Source organism: Brachyhypopomus gauderio, chromosome 8, assembly GCF_052324685.1.
Source record: "Brachyhypopomus gauderio isolate BG-103 chromosome 8, BGAUD_0.2, whole genome shotgun sequence".
NCBI classification, from domain to species: Eukaryota; Metazoa; Chordata; class Actinopteri; order Gymnotiformes; family Hypopomidae; genus Brachyhypopomus; species Brachyhypopomus gauderio.
Window position 1 is genome coordinate 17,028,402 of NC_135218.1, and position 14,325 is coordinate 17,042,726.

Genomic DNA, 14,325 nt, shown 5'->3' on the forward strand with positions numbered 1-14,325 from the left:
GCAGCTGTAGTTTCTATAAAGCTGTGAGGTCTTGTCTGCTTACCAAGGCTGAGAGCAAACTACCAGTCCCACTACAGTCAATCAGATACAACCCACCTTGAAAAGCACTCCTTTGTCAGGTGGAGTGAAAAGCCAAAACTATAGCCTCTATCCACATATAGCACAACAAAATCCAAGAACTGCATGGTCTGCATAATAAACCCATAATCGGCATAATTAGGACAGAAGCATGACTGAGTAAGATGAGATCACTGTAACTGAACTTTGTACGGGGGAGGTATACCGCGCAGTCATCTAGCCATTAGTGTCATCTAATGAGATGACAAAGGACAACTCAACCTTGAGATGCTGTACTTATGTATATATTTTTTATAACACACACACACACCCACACCCACACACACCACAACCAAAATTAAGTGACAGTCCCACGTGTAATGGCATGTCTGCCTCTGATGTTGACCTTTGTCCGGTCAACAGAACACACAGTGAGACCAAAGAGAGAAGAAGGATTATTAAAGCAGCTTTGTGACCGGCCTCAGACAGGGAGGAATCCTGAGACTGACATCTTAATAGTCCAAGTGCCATCAGTGTGCAGATTTAAAATAGTTTCCACCTCTTGTCGATCCAGGAAATATGGCCTCCCCGCCTCCCTCCTGCCCCTGAAGAAAACCTAAAATTAAACCCCCAAAGGACATGTTGTTAAATCCACTATGAGGGAGGGTGGGGGCAATTTCACCTTTGTGCACAGCAAAAGGGCAACAGACAGCTGCACGCAGTGCTGCATCTCCAGCACAACACCAGGACCACCCCTCCACACTCTAGTGCCAGCAGTAGCTCTCAGGGGGATCTCAAGGCCTCCGTAAAGACAGAGCATCGTGTAGTGATCATCTGACGAAAGCTTCGTCTTTCACCCGTGATCCGACACCCTCTACCCGCATGGCGTTGTTTGTGGCTGGCTTCCACATCTCCATGGGAATCTCCCATCAGCTGACCAACACTGGAGGCGGCAGAGACTTCGGTGGATCAATTCTAAAACACTTTATGTAATGTGGCTGGTGTAATTCAGAAAAGAAGTGAGAACACTTTGCCTCCATTAAAGAAAGATTTAACCTACTCTTAACAAAATTAAAGGGTAGACCATCCTTAACACTCAGAAAAGTGTTTCTAATGTAATGTAAGAAATTGGAATGAAGTGCCATGATGCATAATTTCAGCGATGGTAAATAATCAGGATATCCAATGGAGATTACTTTCTTGATATAAAATGACTAGACAAAATAGTATATTACCATAGCAGTGATGATGATATAGGCAACATCACAAGAACTAGGGCTGAATAATATATGGACTGTTTTTCTATTATCGCAACACTGCCGTTCACAAAATCTAATTTGAAAAAGATTGCAATATGCAAATCTGCCCTCCAACATATCAGATTTGTGCGTTTTGTGCAAGAAACAAACTTGTCAATCGTAGAAACTCCACATCAGTGCTCGGTGATGGTTCGATGGATTCCCGCACTCACATGATGCAGCAATTAGCCAGATTTTCCTCACAATAATGCAGAGCTACCTAATATATCACATTAAAGGTTCATTAAAGATATTGATCTGCAAATTATAATTGCAACATGCAGTGCTACAATAATAATGTATTATTTTTATATACTATGCAGCAGTACCACAGATGTTTTCTGGAAATGTAAGAAATCACTTAACAGGAAAGTTCGTTTGTACGGACGTGTTTCTCTTTATGACCTTCTTAAGTTGGAATGTTCCAGAAGAAAAGCAAACTCATCATCAACTTTTCTAGTCTAATATCTTAACTTTAACATATCAACAATCTTTTCAGCAATTACTATTAAAACTTGAATTGCTGCTTGTGGTTTTCGTTGTTTAAAATGTTCATCAATATATTGACTACATTGAGTTACACCATATGCAGATAATCTAGCCAGATAACCTGAGAGACAGTGTTTGCGCATTCACTCCTAGTTTGTGTGCCTCGAGGTATATACCAATGCAGAATCATGCCTAGTAAAAGAATTCAATTTCTACTCATTTCTCAGCCTTTGATTATCCCTCTACACAACTCTAAACTTGACATCAACAGAATCTTAACAAGTGTAATCCATCGGCAGTTATGCAACCACGGTAGAATTTAACAGAGTGAAATGTTGTGAGTCTGATTGGATGTATCCCCCGAACAGAACAACGTGAGCACAGAAAGGCTACCCATTCACCCTTTCACAGTCAGCATAAGGTGAAATGTGCCTGAAACAGGTGCGTCATTAAATGCTTTTCGCAATTTGTTTCAGTCTGAGAAAACAAACTGGAAATATGTTTATCCCGTCAACATCAGAAACATGGCCACGCCATGACCACATGATGCTGATGCCACACGTGAGGTGGGGTTTTGGAGGTGGTGAAAAGACAGGGCTGGCTTAGCTGAAGCAATAAACAGCTCCACAGGCAAGCAGCGAACAGCCGAACGAAAGCATAGCTAATACTCACGAGGACATAGTGGAGTGCTTCCTAACAGGGACTAAAAGGAAATAGTCAAATGACAGTGGAAAACAGTACACCGCAGAAAGCAGGTCTACCAAGCAGCACACCTGTGTCTACGCTAAAACCTAGAGCAGACAACACGGGTGCGTTGGCGAGGTGAGTGTTTACTGCACGTCTACTGCACCGTGCCCTGGGGACCACAAACAGCCGATACATAGTGTACACTGGAAATGTAGCGTGTGGTGGTAGAAAGGGGCAGGTATGGTTAAAATACTGGGCTGGTGGTAAGGGCTTAAACACATCATGGAACAACACAAATCACATCGCTTGAAATCCTACCAATGATATCCATTACAAATCCTACCAATCATAACCACTTAAAATCTAAAATCTAAAATCTGACTGACTGTGCCAGTGTGATATTTATGAATATAGTTGTCTGGTGAATCATGCGTTTATTCAGGGGGGCCTGAATAAAGCCAAATAATAAAAGCAGAATATTTCAGATATTCTCAAGACCTTTAAAGTAATTACAGCACAAACACTGACAATAAGTCCATGAAATGTCTAAAATGGAGGAGGGGGTTACAATTCACTGCTCATCAGCCCAAACATTATTCAAATTATTTTTCCCTGTCATTTGTCATCACTGCACTTTGCTGACAGCTTTTAGTACTCAAACTAATTTGTAGCTTCTCACTGGACATCAGTGCCATCCAATTGAGCAGGTATGAAGGCCTTCAAAATCCTAATAAATCCTCTATACTTTAGGTTCACAGGTTCTGCTAGTATATGCAAATCGAGCTTTCTGTTATGTTAATTTGCTTAGCTTCGTTTTTGCAGGACCAGGAAGAATGTTCTGAATGGACGTAAAACCATCAAAGATCTGTGTATGATACTGTGGTGTGTCACCCTGCAAACAACAGTGTCCTGCTGAAAGACAGAAAAGGGAACAGGCCCAGCTGGATTATGAGAGAACGTGTCGTGCTGAATGTGCAGCTCGCAGAACCTCAGGAACCCATTAGACTTTACAGACTCGGGCGTCAGGAGAGAGATCAACTTCTACTGTCGCTTAGCAGGACAGGCAAGCAGCCTCGGCTCCTGGCGTGCCATATTATTTAGAGAGCCTTCAGGTGCTCACCCTCACACCGTCTTCATTCACTGCGATACACTCTTACTTATACACTGCGTTATACTCTGCTCAGAGACCAGGAAGGTTACAAACGTTGACTATGAGCTATTTTAAGTTGTTATACTCAAGAAGCCCCGATCAACCGCTACTCAGTGAAGCTGTTCCACCATCACAGACACAGCTACAATGTCTCCTGCAACTCAATTAAGCTGTTCCATTATCACAGACACAGCTACAACGTCTCCTGCAGCTCAATGAAGCTGTTCCACTATCACAGACACAGCTACAACGTCTCCTGCAGCTCAATTAAGCTGTTCCATTATCACAGACACAGCTACAATGTCTCCTGCAGCTCAATTAAGCTGTTCCATTATCACAGACACAGCTACAACGTCTCCTGCAGCTCAATGAAGCTGTTCCAGTATCACAGACACAGCTACAACGTCTCCTGCAGCTCAATTAAGCTGTTCCATTATCACAGACACAGCTACAATGTCTTCTGCAGCTCAATGAAGCTGTTCCACTATCACAGACACAGCTACAATGTCTTCTGCAGCTCAGTGAAGCTGTTCCACTATCACAGACACAGCTACGTCTTCTGCAGCAAGAAACGTTTATTCCATTTAAAATACAATTTTGAAATATGATTCTGACTTAAACGGCAATCACTGAGATATTACTGCACAAATGAACACGGTGCAACATTGATTTTATCTGTTAGTCAATGTGCTTACATCACATCACAAACCAATTTACTCGGGACAGAGTGTTACCGATACATTAATATGATGCCGGCAAACACTTAGGGCGCCATTTTCTTTCACAGGCTATAATTTAAGATGAAGGGGCATTTCTGTTCTGGGTGTCCAGAGAGTATTTAAAATGTGACTTTTTGGCGTTTCAATCATTTAGAAGCATAACGGTCTATAAAAAACAAAGAAGAAAAAAGTAGGGCAGACACTGAACCGCCAGTTTCATAACACTCAAAAGTGCAGACGGGTGCGTCCATGGTAACAGGAAAATCCTTTAGCCCCCATACGTGCAAAGAGCACGAGTTTGACGACACAGTCAGGGTGTTGCTTTAATTCCCAGATGCTAGAGAAGAACACAAGGCCCCCGATGCCTGAGGATCCCAACGGGAATGAGGACCCCGATTGGGATGAGTGAATTTTCTGCAAAGGCATATCACGTGCACTAGGAGTAACTGGGTCGCCGAGGGACCAGACAGTTATGTAACTAAAGGAACATGCCATTCCTTTTTTTCTCTTTTCAGTAAGCCTGGAAAACTCCAGCAAAGAGGCCCTGCATCTTTAGGAAGACCCGTACACTGTTAAGACTCCTAGGTGAAAATGAAACCAGGAGTGTTGGCTGGGCTTCCCAAAGGTGCCCAGTGATGTCCAGCCTCTCCGGACGAGCTGCTGGAATGTGCTGGGGGTCACAAGCTCACACATCCGTCAGCATCAGCAATCAGACACTTCACATTTTGCCAGAAGGATCACGCAAACCTGCAGGGGAAGTGCTGAGCAGCAGAGCTTGTGCTTGTAACTGCACTAAATAATAAACACTACTGATATTCACAGCTAATCTGAATCATATGCATATCTCGTATCCACTGAAAGGATTATTCTTTCAATCGACATTATGATCCTTACCAAGACACAACTGTCATGTCTGACTGACAGAACAGAACTAGTCACAAACGCATGTCTGACAGGGGAAGAAAGGATGCTGGTCTTTTTCCTACCTTGCATCCAAACATGAGCGAGATGGTGCTGTTGGTGCATGCTACTTTACAGTGGCACAACATTGGGGTAATGCAATCCAAGTTTCTGATCCTGGGAGACATGCTCTCTGTGCCTTAACTCTTCGATCCATCAGCGATGGAGATCCGGGACAAGTTCGTCCTCCAACACTGCTTGCCGCTTGGTCTTGACATGCACCCTCATCGCTAAGCTGCTCCGTGCACGGTGCCGGCCACGTTGCTGGGGGGAGGGGGAGGGGTGGGGGGTGGTAACAGGGGCACCGGCACGCAGCGTTCGTCCAGCTGAGTGACGGGAGCCTGGCGACTTAATGCCCCGTCCCCTGGTCTGCAGCTGGCCTCGGGTCAGTGTGCTCCCAGAGAGATGAACTCGGCGGGCAGCTCCACAGCCGCCATGCTGCCCGCGAGGCGTCCTGCACTGGGTGGGATGACGACGGACCGGAGGGTGGGGTGGGGGTGGGGTGGGTGGGAGGGGGAGGGCTTGTGAGTGGGTGGGGTTAGAGGGCAGCGGTGGACAGCGATGGTCTCAAGTCGGGGAACCTCCACTCCAGCAGAGCATGCACGCGATCCGTCAGCTCAGTGCTACCGCCCTTTCACCTGCCTAAGAGCTGCTTTGGACATGGCTTAGTGTCGCCGGAGAGGAGGAGGAGGAGGAAGAGGGAGGGAGAGAGAGAGAGAGAGAGAGAGAGAGAGAGAGAGAGAGAGAGAGAGAGAGAGAGACAGAGAGACAGAGACAGAGACAGAGTGAATGCTAGGGCACTCGCCTAGCCAAGAGACTACACAAACAAGGCACAGCAAGATAAAGAGGCAGAGAGGGAGAGAGACCAAAATGAAAAAAGAGGAGAGAGAGAGAGAGAGAGGGAGGGAGAGAGAGGGTAGAGGAGAAGTGAGTGGAGGAGGGGGGAGGGGCGAGCCACTGCAGTGGGGAGGGGGAGGGGGGGGGCTCATTACACACAGTCCAATGGAGAGAAGTGTAATGTTATCAGGAGCGGGAACACTGCGTGGGAACACACGGGGCAACCCTGGAGCATTCTGAGGCGAGGAACAGGGAGGGGACAGGAGTTATAGCTTCAGTCACACACACATGTGCAGGGAGGAGGATGCTGAATCTGACTGGGGTTTCCAGCGCTTTGACATGACCTCAGACAGACAGATGAACCGCCCCGCCGAGGGAGCGCTGCGTCAGACGCAGCAGAAGCAGCACGTAAAACCTCCGAGAGCCAAAAGCGAACGGTGACGGCGTCGTCTCATAAATATACAGGAATGACAGTTCGATTCTGTGCCTTTCACGAATCTGCAAAGTCAGGAAATTCACCAGAAGCTCTGCAACAGATTGAGGACTGAAGTGGACGGAGCGAGACGAAGCAGGCACGTTTCCAGCGTGTGCTTTTGCGTAGCGTCAGCAGTTTAAGCAGGTCAGACATTCACCGTGAACCACTCATCCATATCGTCCACAGACATCTCAGGGAGGCAGGAAGAATAATTTATCCAGGGACATACCTGATCTAGAAGACCTTGTAATGAACTACTGTCAGCAGTGCATGCAGCAGGGAGCTCTTTCGGTGTACTGTTGAAGATAACCTTTAGGTTATGGTCATATATAAGCCCATCACAGCAAAAAGCAAGCAAGCGCCAGTCTACCACACAGATGTAGAGTGGAGGTTTGTGTATGTGCACTGTGCTGTTTGTCTTCTGACATCAGGTGCTGAAAGCAACCAAGACGACTTTCCTACGGGACACTTTGGCTTCTCCTACCTCACCTGCTCACAGCACCCAGCCACCAACAAAGCAAGTCTAATACACAACTGCGGCTAAAGGATCTCACAAGAGCAAACAGAACTTTGGCTTCCCTTTACACACACAGGCCTGGAAGATGTAATGCATTTAATGTGCTTTTACAACTGAAGCTTAACTTCTAATAGTACACATCCCAGCAGTGAGAGAGTGGCCATACTACGCACAACCACCTTAGTCACAGAGCCGTCAAACAAATCTTGAAATGTTAGACGAGTCCCATCTTTGGCAAATTTCCACATAGGTTTCTCTGCCACAGAAGAGGAACACAAAGCTGGTTTGAGCTCCATTGTAATACCCAATCTCCTCCAACAGCAGACACTCTTCTTCATTTGTTGTACCATTTAAATTATGTGAGTATGTTACGTGTGTGTGTAACAGCTGCACATAGCACCATGCTGTGCTAATTCCACACAAGTTTGAAGGGAGGACACAAGGTACTTTGGGAAACAGCAGCGGTAACCCTCACCTTGCTGCTTTAAAGGCAAAGCCGCAGTCCTGCGCAGCTGTGTGCTCAGCGATTCGTTTCGGAGCGTGCGACTCGGTAAGCGTCCCCGTGCAGGTGTGGCCCGATGCTAATCGCACCATCTCCTGAGCGGCTGAGGGACTCGGCGCCTAATCTATCTAGATGGTAAATTGCTGAACGTTGGTGATGGCATCTGCGGTTCTGCTACGTGTGGCGAGCGGGAGGAAGAGCGCGAGGAAGAGCACGAGCGCCCTCCCCGCCAGCAGACACTCTCGTCCCAACGCACCTTGTTCTCCACTCGATTCTGCTCGTTTCATAATTGGATTTTTCCTGATAGCACAAGATGTTCCTCTGAAGTTCTACACATTCACAAGGCAGGTCCGCAAAGAGGAACATTTGACAAGGACAGGCAGCTTTATGAATGTAACAGAAAAGCTTCAGCTCAGGCTCTGCAGGTAATGCAAGGCCAACATGATGCCATTCATTGTGGTGTTTAAGATCAGCCAGGCTGAGAATTAAACCTGGAGGATCCAGAATGTACATAACCTCCTGTAGCTTACGTCACTCAGCTCATCTCTGTACGCACCTTGGAACACCACAGTTTCTAATAAACTTAACATAAAAGGTCTGGATATACTCAGTGGCCCCTCTCGACATCACACACTCCGTTATGGGCGCCATGAAGACAAAACCGACCCCCAAAGCACCTACTCTATGAATCACTGCAACCACATATCATGAAGAATTGATAACAATGAAAAACCACATCACAAGATTTTGGAGAAATGAAGTACTATTCATTGAACGTACACCTGACCTTAACCATTCATTATGTTTGCATGATGAGTTATGAAAATATATTCCAGTAGGAGTTAGCATGCGTGAATGTGTACTGAATCCTACTCTGCCTTCCACAACACACAGAACAGTAGTGTGCAGTCTGACTGGGCATTATGATTCCCAGATAAAACGACTCCATGACAGGGCATGACAGGGTAGCACACAAGCTTTTTTCTTTTACCAGGCCAGGGAAAGTGAAATGTAAACATTCTTACTGCATTTTGCCCATGTTTTATTTAAACACTATGTACCATAATTAGAAATGTTTGTGCCTTTGCATTCAGTTAGTTATACCAATCATAATGTGTAGGCCTACCCAAGAGAATGCGGTCTGATCCACAGAGCAAAGCTGTTACCCTCTACCTTACTGCTTTGGTTGCATCCAATCAGAAAACACCTTGCATGGGCTGGCTGGCAGCCAGGGATGGGGGGGGGGCTAGAAAGCATGCACAAGTTACACAACCATCCTATCGCCTTTAAATAGACAGCTAGGACAGGAAGCGACGTGCAGAAAATGTCCATATTTACTTGCTCAAAAATATTCGCATCAAACAAACCCAGAGAGAGAGGAAGTAGTAAGGTATATATATGTACCGAGTCATAATGTCACATTTTTTCCTCAATGAAACAATTATTTATGTCACTCAGGAAATGGCAGAATCATTTTAAAATGTACAGTGAAACATTGACGGTCATTAGTACCAATTCAGTGGTCTGGTTATTTTCCTCAAGGGTAGACCATCTGCTCACCAAAACAAGACTTCAGAGCAGCATGAAACTCTATGGGGAAGATTTGTTTGAAAACGATCTAAAACATTTTACTTCCTGTAAACGTTTAGAGGGCATTGATGCTCGGAGCCTCTCGGTGACCTGGTGGACAGGCACTCAAACCCTCACTCACTCAATGATACAAAGGCTGCCGCAGAGCAACGCATCAGAATAGCAATATTGTTTATTTGCAGTGCTCTGAAGGTACTGTAGATGGCTGCAGTATGTGGGAAGAAAGTACAGCAAAGGTGTACAGTGTACTGCAGGCATTCTGCGTAACTTTCAACATTGTTGATAGGTGCTCACAGGTATTTAAATAGCACATCATTTGTTAAATAAGTCATACTTCACAAAAAGGAATGCAAAAAAAGAGTTACATCAATAATACAAATGTAATACATTTTTTTGTCCACAACATTCAGCCTTAATGGCTTAAAGTATTATGCCTTAAACCCAATGGACAAAATCTGCACTTCAGTATGCCTGTACTAAGGGTTAAGAGCTGTCAAAACGAAGCCTTCCTCACTGTGACCTACAGTGTACCCTGAAGATCGCCCAGCCTATTTCAAAGCAGGAAACACTCTTGCCTTGGCCGTACAGCGGTGTGTGTGTGTGTGTGTGTGTGTCTCCCCGCACAGACTCCGCCTCTCCGCACGGATGAACTCGTGCGCTTCATCATAGGCACCTTCTCCGGGATAGCCCCGTTACCCATGGCGACAGCACCACCAGCAGAGTTTAACAGAGGCCACCCACTTTTCCCACAATGCATAGCAAGGGTCCTAGAGGAGCTTGCTGAGGAGAGAGGAGGAACTCCCCCCAGTGGTCAAAATAAAAAAACACACTAAAACTTCAGAGATTCACATCTGAACACAAACTGAACTATAAGTTGGGGAAAATGTATTTTACTTAATTGATACTGGCTCCTTTAATATCAGATATTAAATATGCACCAATGACTATTAGTACTACACTGTCAGAAGCTTCAAAACGGATGCAGCTAGTCTGTTTCATACCAAAGAGATGCAGGAGAGAACACGCCCCCATTAATAAGCAGTTCTGCAGGGCATGTCCTGAGGTCTACCAAACAAAGACCTTAAGCTGAACAGAAGTCTCCATTCTCCGTCACAGGTAACAGTCAAATTACCTCCTAGTTCCACTCAATACAGCAGATGGCAGTATTAAATTACATTTTTGAGGTTCTGCTTTGAAAAGAGAGTAATGGTGCAGAAAAGAGCATAAAGCAAAAAGAGGATGTTGAAGGGCAAACTCAAAGGAGCCCGAACCAAACGTTAAGGAGATATTCAGGAAAAAACTGGATTCAGGCTGTGGGGCAAAATACATATTTCTTATGAGTTTTGCATTCTATAAGATTAATAAAAGTGACCACCAGGAAGGCAATTGTAAGCAATGTGTAATGAAGACTGAAGCTTGGTGTGTGGTACAGGTGATGACGTATGAACTCCTGGCTGGTATGTGGCACTTGAGAATGAGGCATTAGTCAATCAAATGTTCATAAGTCATCACATCACCTCCATCCTCCTCTCTGCCACCCACTCAGACACACGCAGAGAGAGTGAGATGCTGACGCCATGCAGCCCGTCTGTGGCACTAACTCTCATCAGGGAGCCCCTGAGTGTGTGCTCACACACACACACACACACACACACACACACACACACACACACACACAGTCCAGCAGCACTGACTCTAGAATCAAGTCTATTAGAGTGGAGAACCCTGTAATAAAGAGGGTTCGGAACTGCACTCATTCTGCATGAGTCACCACAGCTGGACATATTCAGACCGTCCCTTAGGGCCAGGGGGCCATTTCTCATAACAAAATCTCTCATTTACTTAACGACACTTTGTGACCCTGCTCAGAAGGTCATTTAAGGTTGAAGAGGTTGGTACACCATCAGCACCAGGTGTGCCAAAACTGCCAAGACATGTGACATATTTTGTGTATATACAGAGTTAATACTTTTAACTATTAAGAGTCCATTGAAGGCTCAAGACACAATAGTCTTTTGGCAGTCCTTCTGAAGAACAATCAATCAAATAGCTCCAACCAATTGACCCATAGAGGCGATGACACACCCTTTGAACTTTAGGTCCTAACCAGATAGAGAACCACCATCTACCAACACCTGAAACATCAGGTGCATCAGAAATCAATTGAGGCGCCAAATAAGACAATGTGTCCTCATCAGGGCAATAGAAATGTCCTACTGAAGACGTCTTCCAACCAGGGCACTTACATGCTGAGCAAGATACGTATTTATAAAAACTCTCCATTTTCCCCTGTTTAAACTGGAAAAAGTCACTCTTGAGAGAACCAAGAGTGAATCAGTAGCTGTGTTGGTTAAAGCTTAAATAACCACAAGGTTCTAGCTCACATGCTGCCTCACACACAGTCCACACACAACCCGTTCTACCAGCTCCCCTCAAGTGCCCAGTGCAACTGATAACAAAGCCAGATATCACTGCACAAGTCCTGAGAGCTGGAACTTCTTGACAAAAGGTAAGAGCTTAGCAAGCATTCAGATGAAACAAACGTGATGCAAGTTACATTGGGACAAACCTCGGTACCATTTATGCATGGTCTTATTCTAAATTCCTATACTACCACGTAATAGTGGTGCATCAATCTTATCAATCCAGATTGATCCACTGCATAGTAAAAGATCACTCAGTCTGCAGATAGATATAAACATCTAAAAGAGACAGAAGATTTCATCTGCACAAATAAAAATGTGACATGCATGAATGCAAACAGGACTGATAGACAGAAAGAATGCAACACAGAAAGAATGGACTGAGGTTCACTTATTACAAATGTCAAACTGACCTTTACAAAATATATAAATTATTATGAGTGCTGTAACATTTAGGATATTTTTACTTAAATATTTCTGCCAGGACTGGATGAAAGAATGTTTCCTACACAACAGATTTGCTACATCTGTTGATCGTTGCTAGGATTTGGTTACCAAGGATGTGGGATGATGACTTGTTCTTTCCACTGTAATTCGTTTTATAAGAATCTACACAAAAAAATAAATAATGCAACATCCCTGTTAAAAATATGTTAACACTTGGCAAATTGCAGCCCCAGAATAATGCTGGGCTGTGACTAAATTGCAGGTTGCTTAGACATTTGCTGCTGAAAGTGCTTTTTAGTCACTGTGCAGCCAGTTTTGAACACACCTCCTAAGACACCACATGCATTTGCCACAAGAGGATTTTATTTATTTTTTTTAGCTTTATCACTGTACAAGCACTGCGTCTGCCCAGAACCCAAAGCTAAGACCGGACTATACTTTCTGCCTCGGCTGGACCTGCACTCACTCGACTATATCGGATGACAACATGAGGAAGGAGGGGAACTTCTGGCATCTGGGTCCATGCACAAGAGAAATGTTGACAACTGGCCCCACTCAGTTTGCACTGGCTACACTTCTGAAAGCCATTGAAAACAGAGCTTTGGTGGGGGGGGGACACGACACGGCACACGGGCCTGACCAGAGCGGAATGTTGTCCCAGCATGCACTGGACAACCACCTTGAGCTACTGGCCCTGACATGAACCCTGACAAGGCAAGCAGCCATGTGGTTTAAATACACCACCAAGTCCAGATCATCTGCTGCTGTCTGACAGTGTGTAAACCTGTAGGCAGCAGATGGGTGAAGTTCTCTCCTCTCTTCTCCTCCTCCTGGAGACCCAGGTCTGAGGCTCACTTGGACATATCCTATTAGTGCAGAACAAGACATTTATGTCCTGCTCTGTGCTGCTGAGAAATGTGCTAGTGACACCAGGGTTACACCCAGGCAGCAGAAGCTGTTGGCCAATACATGGATGTGAGATGTGAGAAAAAATAAAAAAATTAAAAAATCGCAGACCTAGTGAAATTTGGATATTTTAATCCTTTTCTTACAGTTGTTTGTTTTAGATATATATCCCAAAATCAGTTTGGAGTTTTCAAAGTCTGCTAACATTCTGTAAAATCATGCAATATTTCATGTGTATCTACTTCGAAGCACTGGAAACAACAGTGAGACTTGTCACTTTGTTTGGAACACCAGTCCTAAATAAGCCTCACGTTAGGATTCACTGTGACTCGTGACTGAAGCCGCTATGCCTGTAAACACTACACTACAGGAGTCACTACAGGACTACAGGACTCTACATTATCCTGCGCCAGAGCAGAGGAGACGACCCTCTGATTCCACCCTGACAAGAGGCACTAAGAGAGCAGCAGACACCAGCGCCCCGCTCCCTCGGACGCTGGAGAGCCCCTTCTGTGCACGGCTCAGCGGAGGAAGGGGGAGGGGAGGTGCGGAAATTAAACGACAGCTGCTTCTGTGGAACAGCATCGCCCACTGAGAAACGTATGAGGCTGATTGCTATTGGCAAAGGAGTCACGGTGCCAAGCACATGGTCCTCTACGCCGTGGTTGACTTTCAGGCTTCATGTTCCAGACAAGCACTGTGCCAGGCACAGTCGTCTGACTGAAAATAGACGGAGAGCAGTGGCCACCAGCAACATCACGATCACACGCCTGTTGGCCCAACACCTGTCCTGCCAGGTAATCAAGCTCAGGTAATCAAGCTCAGGTGGGCATCTCGTTAGTCTCGTTAGATGAACCAGAGAAGCCTCGGCCAGATGATCATGATAATGCAACATCCTCTAAAAACAGCAAGGCTACCCATAAAGCAATGCTGATGTGTGATGGCCATTCAAAAACACAACGTTTTTTTTTTAAGGTAAATGTCATATATAATTTGACATGCGTCTAGAGCTGGGGGTCTAATGATAAGTGCAATTCACTTTCATTTCATACATGTTCAGACTAACTGGATTGTTAGAACCTTTTGTGCAGCTGAACACTGAACTAGGACACCACAGGCCTTGTGTGGTACTAAGCATAAATGAACTAGGAGAGCACAGGTCTTGTGTGGTACTAAGCATAAGCATCAACTTACCGCTCCCCGCAGTCCTGGATAAGGAAGACAGAAACGCTCATTTCTGGCTCCTACATCATTTAAACTTTTTGTGT

At 45.2% G+C, this 14,325-nt stretch overlaps 1 protein-coding gene across 15 annotated transcripts in view; it reads right to left on the reverse strand.

The window, feature by feature from the left end:
• dlg1a (discs large MAGUK scaffold protein 1a) overlaps positions 1 to 14,325 on the reverse strand; it is a 92,415-nt gene that overhangs the window by 62,879 nt on the left and 15,211 nt on the right. The window contains exon 1 of one of the 15 annotated variants that reach the window (XM_077015023.1): positions 5,387 to 5,637. The exons of 13 other annotated variants lie outside the window; for them this stretch is intronic. In XM_077015023.1, the coding sequence (XP_076871138.1) occupies positions 5,387 to 5,488 (102 nt within the window). In that variant the 5' untranslated portion in view covers positions 5,489 to 5,637. Of the gene's footprint in view, positions 1 to 5,386; positions 5,638 to 14,325 lie in introns of those variants that run through there. One more of the 15 variants, XM_077015028.1, reaches the window with a different exon arrangement.